This window comes from Ursus americanus, chromosome 3 (genome assembly GCF_024610735.1).
Source record: "Ursus americanus isolate L20-20 chromosome 3, mUrsAme1.1.p, whole genome shotgun sequence".
In the NCBI taxonomy this organism is placed as follows: Eukaryota; Metazoa; Chordata; class Mammalia; order Carnivora; family Ursidae; genus Ursus; species Ursus americanus.
This window is the reverse complement of record NC_142129.1, coordinates 10,735,277-10,761,113: the sequence shown is the minus strand read 5'-3', so window position 1 is coordinate 10,761,113 and position 25,837 is coordinate 10,735,277. Positions and strand designations below refer to the sequence as shown.

Here is a 25,837-nt window from a genome sequence, read left to right as displayed (position 1 = left end):
CTTTGTCGGCATTTTCCCAGTTTTCCGCTAATGCCTTGTTCCGGTTCGGAAACAAATAAGAATGCCACACTGCATTTAGTTTCATGTCTCTTTCATCTCCTCTGGTCTGTGACAGTTTTTCGACCTTTCCTTATCTGTCATGACCTTGAAAATACTGGTTAGGTATTCGGCAGAATAATACCAATTTGACCTTCTCTGATTTCTTTTCAAAGATGAAACTGGGATTATGGGTTTTAGGGAAGAACTTCACAAGTGCCCTTAGCACCCTGTACGATATATAGAGGGGCATGAGCTATCAACAAGAATTATCACTGACATCGTTTGATTACTTGATGAAGGTGGCATCTGCCAAGTGTCTCTACTGCGAAGTTAGTTTTCATCCCTTTCCAGAATACGCGTTGACACAAACCACAGATGTATTAAATTCTGCTTCAGATGAGACTGGAATCTTGCCGAAAGACACTGGCCCATCAGAGTAAACTGTACTGAGGATACCAGAGACCCTTGGAAGGTACTTCTCAGAGCACTACCACACGGTTCCTCCTACAACCCTGTGAGTCAGAGCTTACTATAGTGGTAAGAGTAATTATTCCAATCAGATACAGTCTTACATTTCATTTTCAAGTGAGGAGAAACAGATACTTAGTATGGACATACACCAAAGCCATTAGTCCATTTCAAGACAATAATGTACACCTAACCCAACACTGATAATTAGTGGACATAAATAAATATCCTAAAACTCACAGCATTTGCAGATGTCTCAGAAATACCGTGTAGGAATTAAATAGAAAGACGATCTAATATTCCTCACTTAATCTCAATAGTCAAGAACTCCAATTCAGACATAAATGCACAGAAACTATTCTAATACATACAAGTCACAATCCAAAAGGCAGGCTGCCACAAGCAGAAGCAATTGAGTTCTTTTATATCAAAATAGCAAAACACCAAAAAGGAAGTTGAGAGAATCCCACCCTTTACTATCCAAGCCATACGCAAGCCTTCCTCAGAACACTCTGGAACCGTGTGTGTGCCTTGCATCAAGTGGAAAATAAACTCCAAGCAGCCAATCAATCAATCAATCAATAAAAACTCAGAGACTGAAATACTGAATTCTGTCGTCATATAATAGTAGGAAATATTCCCAGCTGTATTTTAGGAGGCCTGTTACTCTCAGGGCCTTATAATCTAGATTGTTTTTGCTTCTTCTTAAACAACACACCTTACGTTTTCAGAAAGTTGGAGCAATAGCTTTTAATGTTTTCCACTGAATTCAAAGGTGTAGATCTCAAGTATGCATTATGACATTAGAAAATCTATGTGCTCTTTGAAGATCCAGTCATATCAGATGGCATCCTGATAATGTATTATTCATGACTCAGTTACAGATAAATAATGTAACATGAACGCAAAGCATTAAAAAGTCACATGTATCGGTGAACCCCTTTTGCAAAAGAATAAAAGTTGAGGGTGAACCGGTTTAAAATAGATAAGTAAATAAATGTAGTGATTTAGGGAAATTTTTAAAAATTAATCACATGTTCTGGATAGTAAGCTCCTTTACGGTAAGGAGAGACTAATTCAAATTCTATAAAGTTCTAAGACTTTACATAGTACAGTTTCTTAACATATTAAATATTACTTTAATTTTATCTTATAATTAACATTTTAAAGTATGTTAGTAAGATAAAATCTTACTAACAAATATAGACACTTTGATGACAAATTCATATTTATAATTTAGTAAGTAGAAAAACAGAAATGTATGAAAATTTGATAAGACTTATTAGGTGGAGAAGTATAAAAGATCGTTCTACATAATCTGTGTGTGTTTTAAGTAGAATTTTGAACAGCCCTCATGATGATCTCACCTGGGGGTAGGGGCATCTTTTATTATTTTCCTTGCTCATCTTTCTAATTTTGCTTTTCTCTTGCTATTACATTAAATCAAATGAAACACTGTACCTCCAGGTAAAATGTAAAGTTGAGGGGAAGCTCACAGATACTCTAATTTCATCAGATTTACTGTAACCTAAAGGTTATATTAATGAAACCACAAGGTTTTCATTGTGAGTCATGGAGTCTTCAGTTTATCCAGTGATGCGTTTTAAAGCACCAAACACTGTTGCCCATCTTAAAACTCTTCAGACTCCCTGCCATTGGTTCACTGAAGAGCTATCCATTCTCCCTGAGTGCTGAGGTATCTACCCCAGAACGCTCTTCTTCCCTCTGCCATCTAAACCCTATCTGTTTATGATGTCTCAGCCTTCTCGAAGAAGCCCTTCCCCCACCTGTGCTGTGTTCAACTCTCCCGTGTGTTCCCATAGTGCACAACACAGATGCAACAGTCACAGAGCGCCTCTTACACGCAAGGTGCTGCTGTTCAGGCATGAACAAGACGGATGGATCCCAGCTTTGTGGGCTGTCTGTTCAGGCTGCGAAGAAAGCCTTCGAGCAAACCATTAGAAATAAACAACACAATTCCTGGAAGTGTTCAGAGTGCCATGAAGGAGAACAAAGGGGGTACAGACACATAGAGTGGCAGAAACTGACCTGGAGGGATGGAGAAGAGGAGGCCTCCTTAATGACCTCACCTATTTTGCCACTGTGGGATAGGTGAAGAGAAGGAAAAATTCGAAAAACAGTCAAATGATGTGTAAAAAAAATCTAGACAGAGGAGATGACACCTGAAGGCAGAGCAGGAGAGGGAGTAGGTTATAGTTTCTGAACAAAGAGAAAAAGCAGTGCAAGACAAGGCTGGAGAATGTGTTCAGCCTAAATCATGCCAGGGGCCTGAAGCAGCCATGGAACTGCATTGAAAGAACTCGCTAGGGCTGTGGGGGGCAGCAGGCTGTCACGGCCCAGTGGCAACTCCAGGATGAAGCACAGTGGGCCACCAAGGCCCCACGCTTCCCTGAGAGCTTCTAGCCGGTGACGAACCACAGTGGGAGTAGGAGGGTCTGGTCCTTTCTGCTCAGTGCACGACTGCTGTACCAGGTCTTGGCTCCGTCCTCCCTAGTGGATCATCCAAGATCTTACCAGATTGGTTTCACAAACCATATACACCTGATACCTGATTACCCTCTTCCCTCAGTCTGAGGCTCTCTGAATTTCAGCGTTGAGTCTGAGATATGATTATTTTCAGACTTAATGACCAAATATTATGTTACAGATCCTATCGATCTGACACACATAATTGCATTCCCAGCTTTCAATAATTTCAGTGTTGATGCTGGGAAAACTGAAACACCAGTTATGAAGAATTTATAATTTCTAAGAAACTCAAAATCAGCGATGTCTGGATGAAGCAGATAACTCTCAATGGGCTGTGTTCTGTTTTTGTTTAACAAATATTTAATTACAGCAATTTATTGCTGGAAATAGCACAATACATTTGGTATAGTTCGAGCTACAACAGAGATGGGAAACGTTCACTCAATTACTTTTGTTCAGTTTGTACAATGTGCTACTTGCCAATTAGGATAATTAACAAGGCTCGTCTTCAAAGACAGAAAAGGATCCACTACCTCAACTTAGTAAACACATGCCAAAAGCAATCTCTGAAAAACCCTGGTGGGGGAGTGAGTTTTTCTTAGGGCTGCCCCTCCAGCACCTCTGCTCTCCTGCCGCATGTGTATTAGTCCGCGTGAGACATGCGGCGGGACCCCAATCCCGGCTCCAGTCCAAGACAATCCGGTCACTCTCATCTTCTGTTGCCAAAACCAAGAGTGGCCTAACAGAGAGATCTCAGGACTGAAGTTTGATGATGATGGGAAGTGATGTCCCTGCTCCTTTAATCCCCCTAGACGTGAAGGGGTAAAACGCTGCAGGTGGCCATTGAAGGCAGTCAGGGAAACCAGACTAGAGACAAAGCCTACAAAGTGGAGTGAGGCAATCAAAGAAACAGACAAGACATGTGACGGAGTAGCATCTGAAGACTACCTTATCGCGCCTGACTCTTGAGGCCAGGTTGAAATGCACTTCCTGTTACTTGTACTATCAAAAGCATTTTAATGTACAAAGGTGTTCTGCTACTTTTCTTAGTTTAAAATTACACATTTGATCGTGTCCCTCAGCTTACCCTCCTGCCTCTGCCAGTAATAGAACGGTCGATTGCCATTCAACGCTTCAGGCTTAATTTTGTTGATCTTCACTAAACATTGGCTTAAAAAATATTTTGTATATCATTTCAAGTACCAAAAAAAATGTAAAATATAACAAAATATAAACCTGTATATTAGCTAACTAGTGTTATTAAATGCTTAGATGCTAGGTGATCATCATTACGGAATTCCTTAGAGTCCACAAATGTAAAGTAGCAGACGTCTCTGATCTAAAAAGTTGATCACGTTTTGTTTGTAAGAGTTTGTAATGATGACTCATGGGCCAAATATAGGCCACATTTATTTGTTTTGCCCTCACAATATTTAAACACACATACAAAAGGAAAACACACCTAGGTCTTCATGGAAATGATGAATGAGAGATGAAAAGTTGCTACTCATTTTAGCCCAAGAATGAGTTGCCAGTTTCAACTGCTTTATATAAGGTCCGCTTCACCCATTTTGTGACTTCATCACTATAAGGTATTTGAATCTTTGATCTCTGATTTAAGCGCACACATTAATACTTTGGCAGCTAAGTACAGATTTATTCAATATACAGGAAAAATCTGACAGCCGAAACATTGGCACAAGAATAACTAATCACTTCAGAGGAGTAAAAACTTTAAGCAGCATCTTTCGCATCCTTGGTACTAAGACTCTTAACCACCAAAAAGGTGTATGTCTTACCTGTAGGTCTTTTTCTTCTATCTTTTTTTGGAGCAGTTCAAGACACTTGGTAAAGTCGGTATGGTCTTGGTCAGGCGTTGAAATAAGCTCACATCCCTATGTATTTAAAGTAAGAGAAAAGGTAAGAATACATAATGATGGCAGCCCTATTACGAGCAAGATCAAACACAATAAAAGTAAAGATAAGGTATCAATAGATGTAACCTAGGGGCACCTGGGTGGCTCAGTCGTTAAGCCTCTGCCTTTGGCTCAGGGCGTGATCCCAGAGTCCTGGGATCAAGTCCCGCATAGGGCTCCCTGCTCAGCGGGAAGCCTGCTTCTCCCTCTCCCACTCCCCCTTCTTGTGTTCCCTCTCTTGCTGTGTCTCTGTCAAATAAATAATATCTTAAAAAATATATATCTATATATCTATCTATATCTATATCTATATCTATATATATATCTCCACAGTAAAACTACCTGAAGTTAAAAATGAAACTATTTCTTAAAAAGTCTGAATTTAAGTGGACCTCTTAAGTTTCCTTACATGAATGGAAAAACTCATATTAATATTGAACTAATGATAAAACTACATTTTAAGTAAAATAAAGTCAGCTGTTCTATAAAATTCCTTTATAGCACCTTTCTCACCCAAAGTAAAAAAGAAGCATGAAGAGCTCCACCTGCATAAATATGTCTCTTGGATTACCTTTTGGACATAATGAAGTGAATTTATATGGTCTTTGCCTCTTCTATACCAGATACCTTACCTAGTGAAAAACCAGGAATATATTTATAACCACAAAGCCACAAAAGTGCCAGCTTGTTGGCACTCGTGAACTTAGCTAGAGAAACAGTATTTCTGAAATGACACCTTCTTCTCCACTGTCTTACAAAGGCAAAGGCGTGTAAAACTGGGACTCGAGACTTCTTAATTCACGAATGTAACAGTTCGTGGTCTCTCATAAACAGCTGAGTAAGGGGAAGTTAAATATAATCCAGTATATAAAGTTGCCATTCAAAAAGTTTTCAAGGATACAAAACACCCATACTGCCTCCTAAATTATTCTAACTGTTCTCAGTAGATTTAACGGTTCTTCTCTAACTTCAAGGTCTCTCTAAATGTGTCAAGCTCAACCTGGGCTTCATTCATTTATGACTACTGTCCTACAAGGTAGTGACCAATGAAAAAATTAATTTCTCATCACTCAGAAATATACTATGCCCTAAAAGATATATATGTCATTTTTACAAAATCGTTGACATGTACTTTTCTGACCCTAAGAGAACACTGAAATCTACTATAATCACCAAGCAAGGGCATAAGAAGTTGACTTATCTCAGGTTAACACTCCTAGAAAAAAATATATAAGAATATGCCAGAACCTACAGGGAAATTATCAGGGCTGAGGAGATTAGATAGTCACCAAACCAAAAAAAAAAAAAAAAAAAAAAAAAAAATCACTGTAATGAAAGTTCCCTGAGGACAGGAAGTATGTTTCATGCGTTACTATTTCTAGTGCATGGCACCAGTCTGCTACATGGTAAGTAGTCAATAAATGTTTAACTAATATTCTTGAGGAATAAAAATGTATGCTGGTAAAGGGGTAGGAGAGCATGGTATCTTATTGCTAAATATTGCATTTTAACAATGGGAAATCACCTTCATCTTTTTAGTGCTGACAATATAAATACTCCAGCAAAAGCAAAAAAAATGAAAAAGGCAAACAGAAATAGCAATAATATAACAGATGATTAACAGACCATTGTTTATGTTTACAGTTACCTTCACAGAATCAACACAGATCCACAGGAAAAATTACAGTGAATGAGAACCAAGAAATAATCTAGTCCCTCTATAATATTTTGTAGATTAAGAAAATAAAAATGAGAGATTTAGATTGGTTTGCTAAACGCTGGACAGCTGGGTGCAAAAATGTCACATCTAGAAATCCTACTTCTTTACTCTCATGTTATGGGAATAAATTCCTAGATAACTGATACGGAAAGGTCATATAGCATTTGGAGAGTTGGTTCTGTAAGAATGGTATCATGAGAAAAGCCATGAGCTTTCCAAAACATGTGAGCTAGGCTTTACCTCATCAATTTAAGACACACACACACAGAAAAGTGTAAGTCCCACCTGGAGACAGATTACCAGAACTGAAAAATTCAGACTGCACCTACACCAAGAACTTCTAGAAACTCTAGCTGAGGTGTTTACCAGCCATCCACAGCTTCTTGGAATTGTCATGAGTTTAAATGATTCTAATCTCATCAAAGATTGAGAAGGAATTCCCTGGAAGTGCAAACACCCCCAAGGGCGGTCACAGGGCAGCTTACACCACCTAGAAAGGAGACTGGCAAAACCAAGCATTAGCCAAAGCGCAAACTAGGCCTTTGGTCAACTAAGATGTTTATACTGGTTTCTGGGTCTTATGATGACATATTAAGATCTAAAAGAGAAGAAATACAAAACCAAAGAGAAACTATCAAAATCCTGCAGACAAGGAAAAATGCGGAAATGCTCTAAGGTTTCAAGTGATGCTCACCTATTAATATCTATTTATAATTATTTCTGATATAGAGTAAGACTCCATTTATTAGAGTCAGAAGCCCCGGGTACCGTGAAGAATTTCAGTGGATTAGATGTTTAAAAAACAAAACAAAAACTCACACTGATCCAAGGACTTAGAAGATATAAAAGCTAGGAAATTTGGCCAAATAAGTATATCACTTTCTAATAATGGTTTCTAATATTATCTTTCTAACAGATGTATGTATACTTGCTTTAAGAATACACAGAAACCTTCCAAAGCATAAACTACAAGACTCCTTAAAACACCTTTAACATAACAATGTTTGAGTAGAAACTTCTGTTTCAACTACTACTGTCTTTGATTTTCTTCAGTTACTTGGAATATATTTTTTAGGATACAAATTATTCTTTTATGAGCCAGCAGGTGGCTCCAATTTCATTCTATGCACTTGCCTTATGAAGTTTTTGTCATTATACAAATAGAAATTTAAATAGCTCAATTCTAATAATAAGTTCCCTTTATGGACACACCACTTTTCAAGCTGGATTATTATTTTTTAATATTGTATTTTATTAATTTTGTTTTATACTAGAATTCAAAAGGAAAAGATTTGGATTGATGTCACAAATTTTAGTCTGTGTAAATACCAAAGCTATTTTAATTTTGTTCTAACCTAAAAGGAGTCTTCTGAGGATGAGGAACCAAAATGCCCACCCCATGCCCTCCAAACCATAACCAAACATAAAAGGAAAAATCAGTTCAAACTAGTTTAAAAATTCTGTTCCAGTGTGTTGAATGGATGAAAGACTTCCTATCAGGTCTTTCTCATTCCATGATTCAAAACCAGGAAAAGACACACAAAAAATTTTTTATAAATAAATTTCCAGAGGCCTAGTCAAGTACTTTTTAGGGGCTTACTAGATGCATATTGCTTTATTCAACTGTACTGTGTACAGAGGAAGTAGGAATCTACCAAATACTAACGGCCCAGCGGTAAATAAATATATGAATATCATAATTAGTATACATGTAAAATACAAATACGTGTGTGTTTGAGTGTGAGAAAGATAGCCAGATAAGGGGAGGCTCCTTTTCTTCCTCTTTCCATACTAAGAAACTCATAGCCATACCTCACCACTACCCAGTAAGTGCTTGAAAGAAAGTCAGTCTTCTATAGATCCCTAAATTGCTCCTTTCTTTTTGTTGGGTAGTAGGGATAGTGTGGGCATTTGAAATCCCAGTTTGGTTTTGGGGCTAAGCTACACTCTAAAGTAGAGGCAACTGCAACACACTGCAATGAGAGACTTACTCGGAAAACTCCTGACTGATTACATTAGCTTTTCCTCCATAGAGGTATAATGAACATCAAAAAGTGCACTGTTGAGAACTGTATAATAGAAAATATGTATTAAGGAACTGAAATAATTCACGGTATCAAGGAAATATCATGAGTTCTTATTAAAATGACAGGTACCCTAAGGCCCAGGAAATAAAAATTTAAAAGCAGATATAAAAGGTGCAGGAAGAGGCAGAAAAGCTACAAATAAGGTAAATTAATCCTATTGTCAACAGGATAAGTTATCAGAGGGCACTGAAGACAAAAAAGAAGCAAACTTGCTCAAGAGAAGTAGAACTGTACGTGTGAGGGAGTGCGCTCACGGAGCAAATGAACTGAAGTGGAACAAATCTCATACCCAAATACACAGGCAAAAATTATCATCTAGCAAAATCCTTGTCTACTGCTTTGAGAATGCATGATCTCCGGTCGGGAAGGGAAGACTCAATGCTCCCTGAGTAACGGGAACCTAACATCTGCACTGCAGTTGCTAGGACAATACCGGGGCGTATCAAGCACTCGAGAGAAGTTTGATGGATAGAAAGATGATGGACGGGGGCGCCTGGGTGGCACAGCGGTTAAGTGTCTGCCTTCGGCTCAGGGCGTGATCCCGGCGTTATGGGATCGAGCCCCACATCAGGCTCCTCCTCTATGAGCCTGCTTCTTCCTCTCCCACTCCCCCTGCTTGTGTTCCCTCTCTCGCTGGCTGTCTCTATCTCTGTTGAATAAATAAATAAAATCTTAAAAAAAAAAAGAAAGAAAGATGATGGACGGATTAAAGCCATCTCTCCCCTCATGATACTAATGGTATGCTTCTCTAAAACATACACGGGGATAAGCCTTAGACAACGAGTCTAACACAGAAAAGCAGCATTGTCATTATTTTTTCAAAGGTATTATGCTACTGCTGCCATAAGAAAATCATGTAACACTTTTGTTTTAGGGCATGATTAATACAGATTCTTAGAGTGGTGACAAATAATAGTGCTTCATATGCAATTAAGCAAAGTAAAATCCAACAATGTTAACAAAGTAACATCCAATGAGGGAACGAGGACTACCAATGTACACAGAGGCTAACAAATGAAGCACTATGAGGTACTACATAAATAATTCAGAATATCCTGGAATGAGCTGTAATTTATTTCTTAAGACCAATGACAAGGAGTCAAACTGACATCAGGGACCTAATAAAAATTTAGCAATAAACAGTTTTCAGAATATGCCCTAGGACGACAAGAGCTCACTTCAGTTTCTCTAGTTTCTGCCAACATCTGTAGTTATGGCAAACACAAAAACGTACGTAATATGTGTAATGCATGATCCTAATCACAGTAAAATCACAAATCAGGTGCCTAGGTGGCTCAGTCAGTTAAGTGTCTGACTCTTGATTTTGGTCATGAAATCAGGGTCATGATCTCATGGTCGTGAGATCGAGCCCCATGTTGGGCTCTGCTCTAGGTGGGGAGCCTGCTTGAGATTCCCTCTCTCCATCTGCCTCTGCCCTTACCCCTCCTCTTCCCCAAGCAAAAACGAAACAAAACAAAAGATAGGTTTATGTTCAGTGTGGTATGCTTATATTGTTAAAAAAGAAAAGAAGTTTAAACAGTAAGGGTTACACTAAATGCTTAGATTAACCAAATAATTTTATTATTACATTAACCAATTTCATTATTTTATAAACTATTAATAGCCTACTTTATGAGTATTAAAATATTTTATTCAAATGACCAAATAATTTTATTATTATGTAAACTTACTAGATCTACCTAATTATTATCGAAGTATTAAGCAAACTATGAGCTTCAAGCTGTAAGCCTCATGAAGGTGCCCGCTGTGTCCTTTGTTCACTACTGCATTCCGAGTACAAAAACCCGACACAGTGCATGGCAAGTAGGAAGCACTCAGTAATCAATCAGGTCTCTTATAAAGGCCTGAGATCAATTATCAGTTTAGACCAGGGATCAGCAAAATTTTCTGCAAAGGAGCAGACAGGAACTCTTTCAGGCTGTGCAGGCCACACGGCCTCTGTCCCAACTATTCACACTGCCTTTGTATCATGAAGGCATCTACAGATAATACAGAAATAACTAGGAATATCTGTGTTCCAATAAAATCAAAATTTGAATGTCAGATAATTTTCACATGCCATAAAACATTATTCTTTAGATTTTTTTCCCAACCATTTAAAAATGTAAAAACACTTTCTAGCTTGCCAGTGGTACAAAAACAGACAGCGGGCCAGACTCGGCTGATGGGCTGGAGTTTACCAACCGATCCCGGTTCCAGGCCCACAGTTAGTTTTGTGATTACAACTAAACCCTATACATGTGTGAGAAATTTAACATAAGGGAAAAGATTCAACCCTTAAAAAAAAAAATCTCTCTGCACCTCATTTTCCTCATCTGTAACGGAACTAATACGCCAACTAAAATGGACACTGAGGTTCCATGCGATAATGCACATGTGAGCAATGCTCACCTCAGCACCGAACAATCTCTAGAAACATCAGATGCTACTGTCAGACCACCTCACATCAAAGATTACTAGAGTAAGCAACATATTAATATTCTCCAAAGAACTTTGTGCGGATGCTTACCGAGCTATGTTTGAATTTACTGACAACTAAAAGAAATTATTACAAGGCAATGAGTATCAATAATCAACCTAATTGCAAAAGACCAATGCAAAAGTCATTAGACTATCATTCTCGATTACTTAATTTACCGTTTGCCAATAATTTAACGAATATAAGTTAATGAGTTTTTACATTTAGCACACATAAAACCTATCAGGTTATACTATGTTGACTCCTCTAAAACTCTTCAGTGGGAAAGAAAACAGATCTTTTGAAAAAAAAAATTATAACAACATATCAATTGTTATTTCATACACTATATCCACAGAGAGACTTGGCCTCATTAAAACAAGAGGCAAGGAGTTAAGTCTGGTGAAAGCATTCCCAAATCTGCTATTAGCTTATTCATTTTAGGTGAAGTCATCTGGTGCCCATCCATCTACCCAGGACAAGAAAGGACTTGTGCAAATTACCCTGAAGAGATTTTATAGGGCTCTGAGACTTCCACTGTAACTTTATGGTTCGAGTTTATAAGGTTAAGAATTCAGAAGTGTTATTTCCTCCTAGGTACCACGCACACCAATTCTGAATATTTATTTGGAGTGGCTTGCATATAGCCTCTCACCTCGCATAATTAAATGCAATATGTAGGTACCTATAAAATCTAAGATGCTCTTCAATGACCTACGATTTTTCCTAACAAAATATAACCTAATTCTTTGAAAAATCAGAGAATTTTTGCATTATGTTAAAATTAGCATCTTAACATTGTGATCTGCTGATAATTAACTGTCTTCCTCATTAAATTAATAACATTTAGAACTAGTATTTGAGTACACATTTTGTTATAGAAGATCTTAGTCACTTTACTAGAGTTATGTTCTTGAATCCCCACAATACCCTTAACAAGGTAAATGTCATGATCACATTTAAGATATGCAGACTGAAGTTTGGAGAGATTAAATAACTTGCCCAAGGTCACACAACTGTTGAGGCCATTCTTTGTGATCTGAACTCCATATTCTTAACCAACTACGCTTTGTACTCACCCTGCTTAATTAAACTTTGGGTGTTTTGGCAGCTTTAAGCAGAAAAATGCCTTTATAATTTATTCTGAACCTTGATTTAGTTGGTTTTTTCCGGTTTTAAGTTCCTGAAAATCCTTTAGCTCTTTGCAAACATGACTCCTGCCTGACCCCATGTTTTTCCATAGTAGCCCAAGGCACAGAGACCTCAGACTTCTGCAAACAGGCACTGAATGCTTAGCTATCTTGCTCTCCTTTTTTTTCTGCTTTCCTAACTTACAATATTATCACAGTATTTATCATTATATTCATGACAATTCTCCTATTAAACTTACCCCTATGCTCAATATCTAGATGTATAAGTGTTTCTTTCGGTTTATTTTTCTTAGAATTAGAGAAAATGAAATTACTTAGAATTAGAGGAAATGAAATTACTGGGAAAATAATAAGAAAACTGTTTATGATTTTGATATATGCTGCTAGGGTGCTTTCTAGGAAGGACGTAAAAATATATATTCCCACTAGTAGTAGAGGAGGGTAAAGAGTTTCTTAAAATATAATAGTAGGAAAGATAATTCATCATGAATTTCTTACTGTGAATTAATTTAATTGCTATACTTGCTTCTTAATAAGAAAAGAGAAATCACTTTCATTAAGAGAAAGAGGACTTCATTGGAGAGCAAGGAAGAGAAAGTTAAGATAATTCTGGAGTGTGAAGCAGGAATAAAATGGGAAGTGGTTCCTCAGATTGAGGACTGAGGGGCTGAAGAATAGTATGAAAGAAATGGACATTTCTGGAAGGGGAAATAGGTGTCAATCGACAGGGTGTAGGAAAGGAGGCAAGAAGCTATCAAAGATTATCTTTCAAGATGGCTCTGAAAATGAAATAATTTACTATCCCATCATATTAGAATACTGACAGATTTTTTTGTAAATAAGCAATGATAAGAGTTTTTTTGTTTTCATTTTTTTTTAAGCAATGATATGAGTTTTATTGAGTCTTAAAATTCTGGCTCTCACATGTTTTGTTTTCCTTTTTCTATTTACTGCTATTATTTCTAGGTCCTTTTCCTATTTATTGCTAAAGTTGCCTTTCTTATTGATGTAAGCAGGATATACACTTAAAAATATTTTGGGGAGACATATTCAAGAGTCATCTAAAATTGAATATGTTAAAGTATTAATAATGAGTTTTCATAATTGTTCATTAAATTGAACTAACCAGAACTCTAATAAAAAACTACCTGCCAGATTAAGAGTATAGCAGGTACAGGGCAAAATGCCATATACGCCGGATAATCAAAGATACAGATCTAAAATTAGCCCAAACTTGTTCTCAAGTTTAGTTAGATAAAGCCAATTAGAATCTAAATGATCTATGTTCCTTGATATAGGTATGAAAATGGTCTTTTACTCTGTAGAAATGTAATCACAAAATAACCATTTCCTACTTTCCTCTTTATTATATAAAGCAGACTATGGTAAATTGTTCCTTCCATTTTATTTACCAACCTTCTAAAAACAGTTCACTTTTCAACTAAAAAGATTTTTTTTTTATCATCAAATGACAGCCTACAAGTAATGATTCCTTCGTCAAGAATGTCACATGATTGGGGCGCCTGGGTGGCTCAGTCATTAAGCCTCTGCCTTCGGCTCAGGGCATGATCCCAGCGCTATGGGATCGAGCCCCACATCAGGCTCCTCCTCTATGAGCCTGCTTCTTCCTCTCCCACTCCCCCTGCTTGTGTTCCCTCTCTCGCTGGCTGTTTCTACCTCTGTCAAATAAATAAATAAAATCTTAAAAAAAAAAAAAAAAGAATGTCACATGATTAAACTCCTAAAAACCTGAAGTAACAGGTTGATATAATATATATGATATAATTTAGTGTTCTCCTCCTGGTTTTCTAGATCATGCATAAAAGAAAAGAATAAACTCAATTTAACCTTGTTGCAATTCTCCATTCAATCCCAAACGTAAAGAGACAGTCTCATCAAGTGCAATCTTCACTGCCCTGGGTGTTATAAGATAACCTTTCCTTTCAACATAGCATTGAATGAAAACTATAGCTTTCCAAACAAGAAAGTCACCACTTCCATTAATGGAAGTCAAAAGTCTTTTTGGAACAACATGGGGTCTTAAATGATGGCTTTTTTCCTAAAAGCAGAGCCAGGGTTCTTTTGGAAGAGAGTGCCCAAAAGTGCTAACATAGCAGCCTTCAGACTGTTATCCTAAAAAAGCTTTGCCTACAAGGTTGGTCCTTGGCTCACAACTGAGAACTTGAATGGTAAATAGTTTCCTTAAAAGCTAACAGTAGCTTACTGTGCCTAAACTGTTTATTCAATGTGGTTTATGCTGAGCACCTGCTGGAATTTTGATACACACCATGCAAAGGGTGTGGGTGCCCCACATATGGATGCCCCCAGTAGTATTTTGGGCACTGAGCTTCCCTGGTGACAATACCTCACGCTTATTGTCACAATTTGTTTAAGCGCATCCTGTAGGACTCCAATGGGAAAGAACTCTTGGTACTAGTGACTGGTTTTCTCCAGACTTTGTCCCCATGTGCCTTTTCCCTTTGCTGATTCTACTTTGTATCCTTTTGCTGTAATAAATCACAGCCATGATTAGTATCAAAAAGACAAGAAAAAACAAGCACTGGTGAGGATATAGAGGAAAGGAACCCTCCGGGCACTACTGATGGGAATGTAAATTGGGGCAGCCTCTGTAGAAAACAGAATAGAAATTCCTCAAAGAATTAAAAAAAGGAACCACCATGTAACCCAGTAATTCCATTCCAGATATTTACCCAAAGAAAACAAAAACACTAATTTGAAAAGAGATATGCACCCCTACATTAACTGCAGCATTATTCACAATAGCCGAGGTATGGAAGCAACCTAAGTGTTCATGGATACAGGAATGAATGAAGAAGACGTGGTATAAATACACAATAGAATGTTACTCAGCCATAAAAATCTTGCCATTCACAACAATATGGATGGACAGAAAGGATATCGCGCTAAGGGAAATAAACAAGAGAAAGACAAATAATCATGTGATTATCCACTTATATACAGAATCTATAAAACAAATGAACAAAAACGGAGAAAGAGTCATAAATACAGAGAATAAACTGGTGGTTGCCAGAGGAGACGGGGGAGGGTGGGCAAAGTAGGTGAAGGGGATTAGAGGTACAAACTTATCCAGTTACGAAATAAATAAATCATGGAAATGAAAAGTACAGCACAGAGAATATAGTCAAATACTACAGTAACTTTGTATGGTGACAGATGGTAACTACACTTACGGTGAGCACTGCATGATGATGAAACTGTCAAATCACTATGTGGTACACCTGGAACGAATATAACTATATTTCTGTCAACTATACTTCAATTAAACAAAAAAATCACAGCCATGAGTACGACTATATGCCAAGTCCTGTGAGTTAGTCCTTCTAGTGAAGCACGGGCTTGGGGATGGTCGTGGAAACCCCGAACAAAGAGCTAAAGAGATTCTTCCTCAATCACGATGTTCGAACGAGCTTCTGTGTTGTAACGATCCTGTACACATCCAGACCCCCAGATCGGCTCCTGTTCCTTCACAACCACTCTAAATACACTATGGAGAGAATGAGCCTCTACCAGGGCTCCCTGACAAGTCTCCTGAAAAGGGGAAAATGAGGAGGGGGGCGGGCAGGCAGCCAGCACTGAAGGTAGCCTAGGTGGGTACTGTTGCCCAATTACTTAGAACTAGTCAGAAGTAGGAAAGGGAAATTAAATAGCACACAGAGAAAAGAAGGCCACAGAAACTCCTCAGTATGCCAACCTGATCCTCACTTTGCTCTGAGAAAACCCCCTCCTGTCCACTAGGGGATTATGGCATAGTGGTTAGGAACAAAACGTGGGCTCTGGGGCCAGAATGCTTGTTTAGATTCCACTTAACCATTTCCCAGCTGTGTAAGCTTGGGCAAGTTCTGCAAGCTCTTTGTGCTTTCCATTATCCATAAAGTGTGGATAACAGGTCTGACCTAACGAAGTTTGTTGCAAGGATAAATGAATTTTTAATTGAAAGTACATATGAAATATTTGGTATATTGGAAGCACTTTAAAATCATTGCTGGCTAATACTGTTATTTTCAAGGTTATGGTGATTAGTTTTTCCTACCAACTTTTAAAAGTAGAAGAAACCTGAAACAGTGAAACAAGATTATAATCATCCAAACACATTTTAGCCTAGCTGGAAACAAATGTGCATCAGGTGTTGGTAGGTAAAGGGTAAGTGTTCTGCGGTCAAACTCACTGAGAAATACCAAGGCGAACAAAATTAGATTTTTGGCAGCCTTCCTTAAAAAGATATTGCCCATGGTGAATTTCCAAAAGGGGTACATAGAATGTCAAATTTCACAAATCCATCTGGTCACAGAAAATTTTTTTTTTTAATCAAGTATCCTGTGGCACCAGTGGTTTGCTGTTGATTACAGTAGCAGGATTACATACCTGCTGCATGCACACTGGGATGACGATGTGGGAAACAAAGGCAGAAAAAAAATTGTTAAATTTCCTTACTACTTACAGCCCACTGACAAGTCCTTGAAACGGTCAGGGACTCACCTGCCTCAATGTTAATACTTTGCTAAGGGCAAAAGGCAATCCCAGCCCGGCCCTCCCCCCACCAACCAGGATCCTTTAAGTCTACTTTAACATATAACAATTCCTTTGGAAACTTCCTTTATCTCTACCCCCCCCCCCCAGATACGTGTTGGCAATCATCCCCCAAGCATATGGCCCACCAATATACATCTGCAGGGTCTCATGACTAAGGTTTTATTAGATGGTAATAAATGACCTTTTCCCAACAATAGCTAGCCCCCTCAAGGTCCTGGAAACCTTGCTTCAAAAATTCCTTAGAGACTTAGGCTATCCCTAACCCTCTCCCAATTTGAGGGTATATAATGGGCCACTCCTCATGACCCCAGTGCAGCTCTTTCTGCCCACGGTTCCTGTCCCTGTGCTTTCATAAACCTCCATTTTGCACCAAAGACGTCTCAAGAATTCTTTCTTGGTCATCGGCTCCGGACTCCACCCCACCAAACCTCACCGATATCCCACCACTTCATGAATGAGAAGCTACCACCTACTAGGGATACGGGATGGATGACCAGAGACCTCAGGCTGTAGAGGATCATGAATTAACCGAGATCAAGGGAGAAAATTACGAAAAAATTATGTGTGTCAAGCTCAGCAAGAAAAGTAGAAGGGAGGGAGTCCCAACAGATATAGGTGGGGAGCCAAGCAAGGGAAGGAGTGGTGAGCAGGGGTGTCCCATGAGCCACAAGAATGAGCGGAGGGAGACGGAATCACAGAGGCCCTAGGGAACGCAGAGTAGGATGAGGAGAGTCAGGCAATCAGGCTGAGGTCATTTGTGAGGCATTCAGGAGTTCTCACAGATGTAAAGGGCATGGACTTCCCCTTTTTAAATGCCTCAAATATGTTAAACTCAAACAAAATAGGCTTTGAAAAACGTACACAACTTAAAGTCAATTTGAAAGGACTGAGGCAAGCATAAGAATTAAGGTACAGTGGAGAGATCCTTCCACTTACCCTCCCCCCCTTTCATTATTCCCCTGGTGAGATGCTAATAAGGATGAGCTAACCCTGTTGTAAGGATATAAGGTGAAGAACTGCCACTCTGTTGTCAATGGAAACTGCCTGTCTGTAATTCCCTCAACAGAGGCTTTGTACCGCAACATATGTTAATTAGTCTTACTGCGCAAGCCTAAGAATTTACTATACTCAGGTTTTTGTTTTATTTTTAAAAGAAATACACCAATCAATGGAGTTGAGCTTTATACATTCACAGAGTTTCCTCTGTCTGGTAGAATAGTCAAACTGGCTAACATTTTACAATTTCTAATAGCCCAGTTTGCCATTTTCTCTAAATTAATTGGACCACATCTAAAAGTTATTGGCATGTGGCCGGGCAGAAGTGGGAAAGAGACACAGCTAGGAGGAGGAAATAATAAGATTCATGACATTCGGTAGATCAATAAAGATGTTTTTAACTGGAGATTAAAAACATCTGCAGAGATTCTATGAAATTTAAACAGAACTGAACCTGAGGCATTATCAAACTCAAAAGGATGTTTTCAGTAATTTTTATTCTGATTTATTAAATCTAGGTCCATAAACTGTACACTTACGGAAATAAATGGATTGAAATCTTTTTAAAAGCGGTATTACTGAGAATAGTTATTTTTCACAAAAAGCTCTTATGTAAACAATTTTAGAAAGTAAAACAAAATACTACTACTTTGTATTAAAATAGTTCTCTAGCACTTTTAGAGTACTTCTACATGTATAATATATGATCATTATTACAAGCATATGAGAAAGCCAGGGCTGATTTAATTTCACAGGCCTTAGCAAGACTTCCATATGCGTAAGCTAGCAACTTAAGAAATAATAAGAAATAATTCGTACAGTTAGCTCAGGAAAACAGGACTTAACTATTTGTAAAACTCCACAAACTACAATGTACTAATAGCCAAGACTCAGTGGTATTTGATGTCTCTGCCTGAGTATGATACCTAGCTCTACTTGCCATCCCCACTATTTGAGAATCAGTGTTCTCATCTTTAAACTGGAATTAATACACAAGCGTTTCTTACTTAACATTTGTAGTCCATTGATGAAAAATCAGACATTCTATTCAAATGTCAGCCAGAAGCCAATTTCCCATTATTCTGACTGGAAAATGATATTTGAACCCAAAACCTCAGTCTCCAAAAATGTAACAGAAACATTTATAGAGGTAACAGTCATTATTAAGATGAGATGTAAAATGATGAGCACCTTTTTACTGTATATAATATTTATAATATCTTATAGTTATGAAAAGGAGCACAGGTTAAAAATGTTTAGACATACTACCCTTTTCTTTCAAGAGTAGTCTTCAGATATTTGGGTACAGCCAAACCAGTGTTAGAGGACAACGAGGAAATCCTCACGGAAAACACTGATTTAATATAGGATATTCTTCAATAATTCACGTATTTGCTTTTAAAAAAAATCTTATCTTTCCCAATTCTGAAAAAGATATAATGAAAGACAAGGAGACAATAAAATGCCTGGATCTCTATCTCTACTCATGAATTTACAGTATGGAACTACCTGGTAGCCTAGAATGATCTTGTTATGTCTGTAACAGAAAATTGGTGGTTTAGCATCAACCCAACCTTTCTGCTAGTCTCATTCATCATTCACACCAGGGGTCATTGTATGTTTTCAATCAAGTCTTGCTTTTGTAACTGCAGTTCTACCACGGTCTTTGGCCCATACCATGTTCTAGTATTTTTTGACCACCATTGTGATACCATGTTGTGTTATTTCAGGACTTGGAAGGATTAACAGAGAAGATAAAATCAGAACTTAGGTCTAGAGTCCTATTCCTGACGTACAACTAGAGTCATTTTCACCACACCAACTGCACAAGGCCTTCTGTTCATAGTAACACTTTCTGGAATGCCAAAATACTCTTTTGTAGCACAAAGGAAGACATTCATATACTTACAGGCTACCTATGCCCTTGCTAATTTTCTATCACTAAATCACCCTGGTTCTTCAATGTTCTATCTTGGCTCAATCCTATGTCCTATAAACAGCTTTTGTCTAATTTAATAACTTATTAGTTTGGCCATTCTTGGTCTGGCCCAACTACTGCCACCCCAGAATTGAGGGTGGAAGGATATGGCATGATGGAAATGTGAAGGTACAGAGTATGGTTAACACACTGACTGTTATCTTGTTGATGATGACATGAGCATGCATTCCCAGGGATGCTAAATATGTAGTGCAAGCAACTTGCCCAACAGGCCAAAGATACGATGTGGCAGTTGAGTCCCAGTTTGAACAAGATTCTTCTTATAGAAGACACAGATATTGACCCAAGAGCTGTTTCTGACCAACTCTACCATGTTCTTTTGAGTTATTTAAACTTTATGGGGCTTGGCTTTTTCATCAGGAAACTGGGCTATATAATAATTTTTTATTATAGTTTAAATTATTGTACATCTTATCATTATATTTATCACATATTTTCATCTATCCTACATACCTACATTTCTGGAAAAACCTTATTATTTTGTGGCTTTTTAAAGTATTTAAAATACAGCAACTAGTTCATTAATCTCCTAAATATAAAGGAAGCATGTTTGAAACCCCTCCCTTCCTATATCCCGTCAAGACCACAGAGACCACATGTCAGCCAAAGCATATCAGCAGTTACATGATACAACAGTTACTTCAAAAGTTCTCAGGAAACTAAAATAAATGACTGACTGGGTAATTAAGAAGGCTGAAATATGTGAATCTAGCCTTGAATCAAGGAACACTGACTGACTCAGAGAATAATACATAAATAAACAAACAAAAATATCAAGGGGAAAATCTGTAAGAGACATTCCTCATTCTGAGCTAATATCATGAGCCACACAGGAAAGAACTGAGACACCGAGGTAAACGGAGAAACGCAAAGATTTTACAGCTCTATCTGTAAAGGAAAGCATTATGGAGTAAATTAAGAAGGGCATACCATATGCAATCCTATGGACCATATGGAATTAAGTGGTGGACTTAAATCTTCCCTACATGTCCAAAATCCAAAGGAATAAATAATTAAGGCCTATGAATATAAAAACTAGTGATTGGTTTGTTGGTATGTAACTTTGCTTTGAAGCAGGTCATGCATACGGAGAATCAAAGAGAGAACACTAATAGCTATGCTTTTGTCTTCCTTCTTACATATTACTAATTAAAAACCAAGAATCTACTATGATATCCCAGAACATCTTTCTCACTGCCTAACACTCAGGCTTTATCAGAAGAGAGTCAGTCAGATGGTGTGGCAACCAGCCTCCAAGATGGCTACCAAGGATTCCTGCCATCTAGAATTGACAACCTTGTGCAGTCTGATCCCACACTGTACCAGGGTTGGTCTGTGTGACTAGCAGCATCTGGCAGAAGAGACAGTAAGATGGTATATCGCTGCTGAAATTAGGTCACAAAAAGCCAGCTACTTCTGTCTTGGGCTGGCTGTCTTGCATGCATGTTCTTCTCAATCCCTTCTCCCCGCCCTCTCTGGACAGCAAGCTGCCATGTTGTGAGCAGTCCCTTGGCATAGAACTGATGCTTCCAATCACTAACCACTGAGAAATAATAAGCCGGTGAGACCAACCGGCAACCACATGAATAATCTTAGAATTCTGTAGCCCCAGTAGAGCCTCAAGATGACTGAAAAACCCAGCTACATTATAACCTCATGAGAAACCTTGAGCCAGAACCACCTAGTTAATCGACTTCCATATTCCTTACCTGGAGAAAGTGTATGAGATAAAAATTGTCTGAGGTTTCAAACTGCTAAAATTTAGTATAATTTATTCCACAACAACAGATAACTAATGCATATGGCAAGATCTGGGATATAAAATACTCTGTTTAAAAGCTGACAAATCAAATACTTTATATTTTGGTGTTCGCAGAAATTAGGCAGGCAAACCAATTTAAAGTTTTATATAATCAGGAGTGCCTGGGTCGCTCAGTCAGTTAAGCATCTGACTTCAGCTCAGGTCATGATCTTAGGGTCCTGGGATTGAGCCCCGTGGGGAGTCTGTTTGTTCCTTTCTTCTCCTTCTGCCCCTCCCTCCACTCATGCTCACGTTCCAAGTAAAATCTTAAAAATTAAAAAATTATATTAAAAAAAATTAAAAAGTTTTATATAATAATGCAAGCCTGGGTTTTTCCTATAAGTCAAAGACATATCTACTGGGGAAAAAATTGTGTGAATAAATTTTGGCTACAAAACCCACTTTACAATTTTAACTTGAGCATTTTAAATTCCTTCTTTGCTTTACTTTCTTCACTAGAGCCTCAGTTTCAGCTTCACTGAAAACCCGGAAGAGGCAGGAGGAAAAAAAAAAAAAAGTGTACTTGAAAGCAGAGATCACCTTCTTTCATTTGTAAAAGACCAGCTTAAAGACTGCTTAAATTGGAGATAATGGCTTCTATGAATTGTGTGAGATGCTGCATTAGCTTGTAGTCATTAGCATCATTATTCAAACTGCAGCGAAATGCTCACCACGTGTTACACAGGGCAGGTTAGCTGTATAAAAGACATCACTGGTGCCCTCTGGAAACACATCAGAAAAGCTCAAAGCCATGAGTTCCCATCGATGCTTGAAAAAAGTGTATTGTAGTATATAAATTTATAACTATGCAATGTAGGAATTATTAGATGAGCTAATCTTAGTTAAAAACTGAACCTCGATATATATAAATTAACTTTGAGGTTAAGAAAAATTGAAGAAGTTATAAAAGAAATTCATCAAATAGTAGTTAACTCAGAATTGTCCTTTATCCTTGACCTCATTTTACTGCATTTAGAAATTCAGAAGCTGGCTTCCCCTTATTTCCTGTTGTTTCCCCATCCTGGATATGAATTATCGGATTGACACTTCCAGTTCTGGCAAGCCAGCAGCATTTAAGAGAGGGGGAGAAAAGTCACATCTGGCCAGATCTTCAACTTGTTTCTAAGTCTGCTTGTTCCTGCCTCTCCTGCTGTTTCTTCTGCTTCCGCAAATATGATTAATATCTATGAATTTGTAAAACTCTGCCTTGTAAGCAAGGCTGAGGGCTTTCCTTCCCAGAGAGGCTGAGGTATGGAGTTAATGAGAAGTGAGACTGTGGGGAATGAACAGAAAGATGCCAATGTTAAAGTAATTGAGCATGAATATCAAACACTGACTTGGGAACACTCTTCATTTGCTGATGGAGAATCTGATCAGCTGGTGGGCAGCGGGAACATGCCCAGAACTGCTTTCACTGCCAGCCCCAGAATTTCCAAATCGTAACAGCCTATGCTTTACAAACTTGGTATCTTTGTTTCCCATCTAGAATCATGCTTTCCTTTTTTCTTTCTTTTTTCCTTTTCCCTCCTTGCCTCCCTCTCTCCTTCTTTCTTCCCTTCCTATGAAAGGCTTCCTCTTTCTTCTTTCCGAATTTATCTCACTCATCCCCATGCCTTATAAAGAATTTAAATTTTTATCTCAGTAACTGCTGTTTCTTTTACAAATGTGTGTGATTTGCTAATGCCAGTTCAGAATAACACAGATGATGGTGCTGTGGCTAGATGAATTGCTGAGGCTATAATTTTTAAAAACTCTGCATTGTCTTCTAAAACGAGTGAAAGCTTAAATTATTAATTACTGTAACACACTCCTACGTGTCTCCTATCATTCTCAGTTAGATCATATGGACGTGCTTCGTAGTGGCAAGGATCACTGGAAGGTTTGCATGATAGTGATAAAATGAACACCTTAATAAGCTGTGTGTCATTATTAATTTCAAGTTGTAATGAGTAGTTTTATTCAGAACAAAGTAATAATAGTTTCAAGAAAACTAAAATTAAAGAAAAAAAACTGTGGTTCTCAAATTCTGGGGACACATAATTATGCACTTTTATAAACATTCATTTACAGGGCTGTTTTTATTAGTTTACAATGCAAAAAATAGACAAAACTTAAAAAAAAGTCCATTGGGAACTGGTAAATACAGTATATTCATTAAAGGAAATTAAAAATGAATTTTGAAAAATATATATTCACTAATGAGGCTGTAGGCAGTAATAGTATATTAAATGAGCCGATATAAACTATAAACTCATTTAAAATATATATGCATAAAGTACTAAGCATTAATGAAAATCTGATGGTGACAGAATTACTAAGACTGTGTTTCCCCTTACATTTTCTAAATCTCTATTTGAATGTGTATTACAATTGCTATAATTTTTTTTTTAAATAATCAAACAAAGAGTTTCTAAATCCCCACGCATACGCCAAGGAAGCCAGAAAGAACATAAGAAAGGCAATCATATGAGATCTTCAATATAAAAGTGTTTATAGTTTACCTTGGCGGCATAATATTCTTTAACTTCAGGCCTAATAGAATCAAAGTCTCCATTGATGAATTCAGGCAAAAAGCTGAAACAAAGAATTCCAAGTAAGTCAACTATTAAGACTACTTGTTTGTTAACCTTTAAAACTATGCCAAGAGGATGTCTTATACTCTTGTTTTCTATATAGTATGATTAAGAGTAACTCCACATGGGGCACCTGGGTGGCTCAGTTGGTTAAGCGACTGCCTTCGGCTCAGGTCATGATCCCAGGGTCCTGGGATTGAGCCTCGTGTCAGGCTCCTTGCTCAGCGGAGAGCCTGCTTCTCCCTCTCCCTCTGCCTGCTACTCTGTCTGCTTGTCCGCGCACGCGCGCGATCTCTCTCTCTCTGCCAAATAAATAAAATCTTTAAAAAAAAAAAAAAAAAAAGAGTAACTCCACATACTCAACTAATTCATCAACTTAGTCACACTATCAGTCAATGTTTATCCCCCTTTAAAAAATAAAGATTAAAGAAAATTCTTGGTTTAAAAAACTCCCAGTTCAGGGGCACCTGGGTGGCTCAGTCGGTTAAGCATCTGCCTTCAGCTCAGGTCATGATCTCAGGGTCCTGGGATGGAGCCCCACATCAGGCTCCCTGCTCTGCGAGGAGTCTACTGCTCCCTCTCCCTCTGCCCCTCCCCCCTGCCCATTCTTTCTCTCTCTCTCATTCAGTCTCACTCTCTTTCAAATAAATAAAATCTTTTTAAAAAAATAAAATAAAAACCTCCCAGTTAAAAAACCCTAACACCAAGACACATAATCTTTCTATATTACTTTCTACATATATACAAACCTTTACATTATTGTGCCCTCACATAAGTTCAGAACTTCAATAAATTTGAACAGAAAAGATGAGACGGATGATTAGGCATTCTCTGCAGAGCAGGAGTCAGTTCAAAAACATTTTCCAAATGCCCTGTTAACACACTTCTAGAAACAGGAGGTTTCTAGACAGGTTTTAAATACTACACAAGTCACAGGTACCAGGTAGAGGGAGAGAACTCCCCAAAATCAATGTTTCTAATTACATCATGATTTTCTTATTTCTCTTCCCCACCATTCATATTTTTTTAGAACTTTTCCAGAAAGTCTATCTTCCTCTATGTACATAAGCTCTCCTTTACTTTTACATAAAACACTTGCATGACCTGGTAGAATTTCTTCCCACTTAAAACACCTAAGTGTGGAAAAATAAAACTTCCTTGGATTTCTCAGTGCTCCTACAAAAAGTGTTAGCCTCTGGAGCCTCTGAAAAATATTATTATGTAAAGAAGGGAATGTTTACCTTCATCCTCGAGAAATATTCTGCTTTTCACACCCCATGAGAATTAGATTTGCAGGCATTTATCTAGTTAATTGTTCTGATTCAAAAGAATAACAAAACTTCAATATGTCTTCTTAAGAGGGCCAAGTTGCTACATAAAAGACTAGATTCCTAGTTAAAAGGAGACTAGAGCTTTAAGTCGCTGATTATTCTATGTCCAAAGAGTGGAAGCCCCAGAACCTGGGGACATCTCTAGGTCATAAAAGCCAAGACACAGAGGTTATCAGGCTCCTAGAGAGATTCTACTGATACACCAATGGGTTGGG

General features: G+C 37.9%; 1 protein-coding gene across 2 annotated transcripts in view; it reads right to left on the bottom strand.

Annotated features, from left to right (window-relative positions):
• Window positions 1-25,837, bottom strand: part of TPK1 (thiamin pyrophosphokinase 1) — a 319,082-nt gene that overhangs the window by 147,759 nt on the left and 145,486 nt on the right. For both annotated transcript variants that reach the window (XM_045792418.2, XM_045792417.1), the window contains exons 5-6: window positions 24,220-24,292; window positions 4,797-4,892 (exon numbers count right to left, since the gene is read on the bottom strand). In XM_045792418.2, coding sequence (XP_045648374.1) covers window positions 4,797-4,892; window positions 24,220-24,292 — 169 coding nt within the window. The remainder of the gene's footprint in view (window positions 1-4,796; window positions 4,893-24,219; window positions 24,293-25,837) is intronic.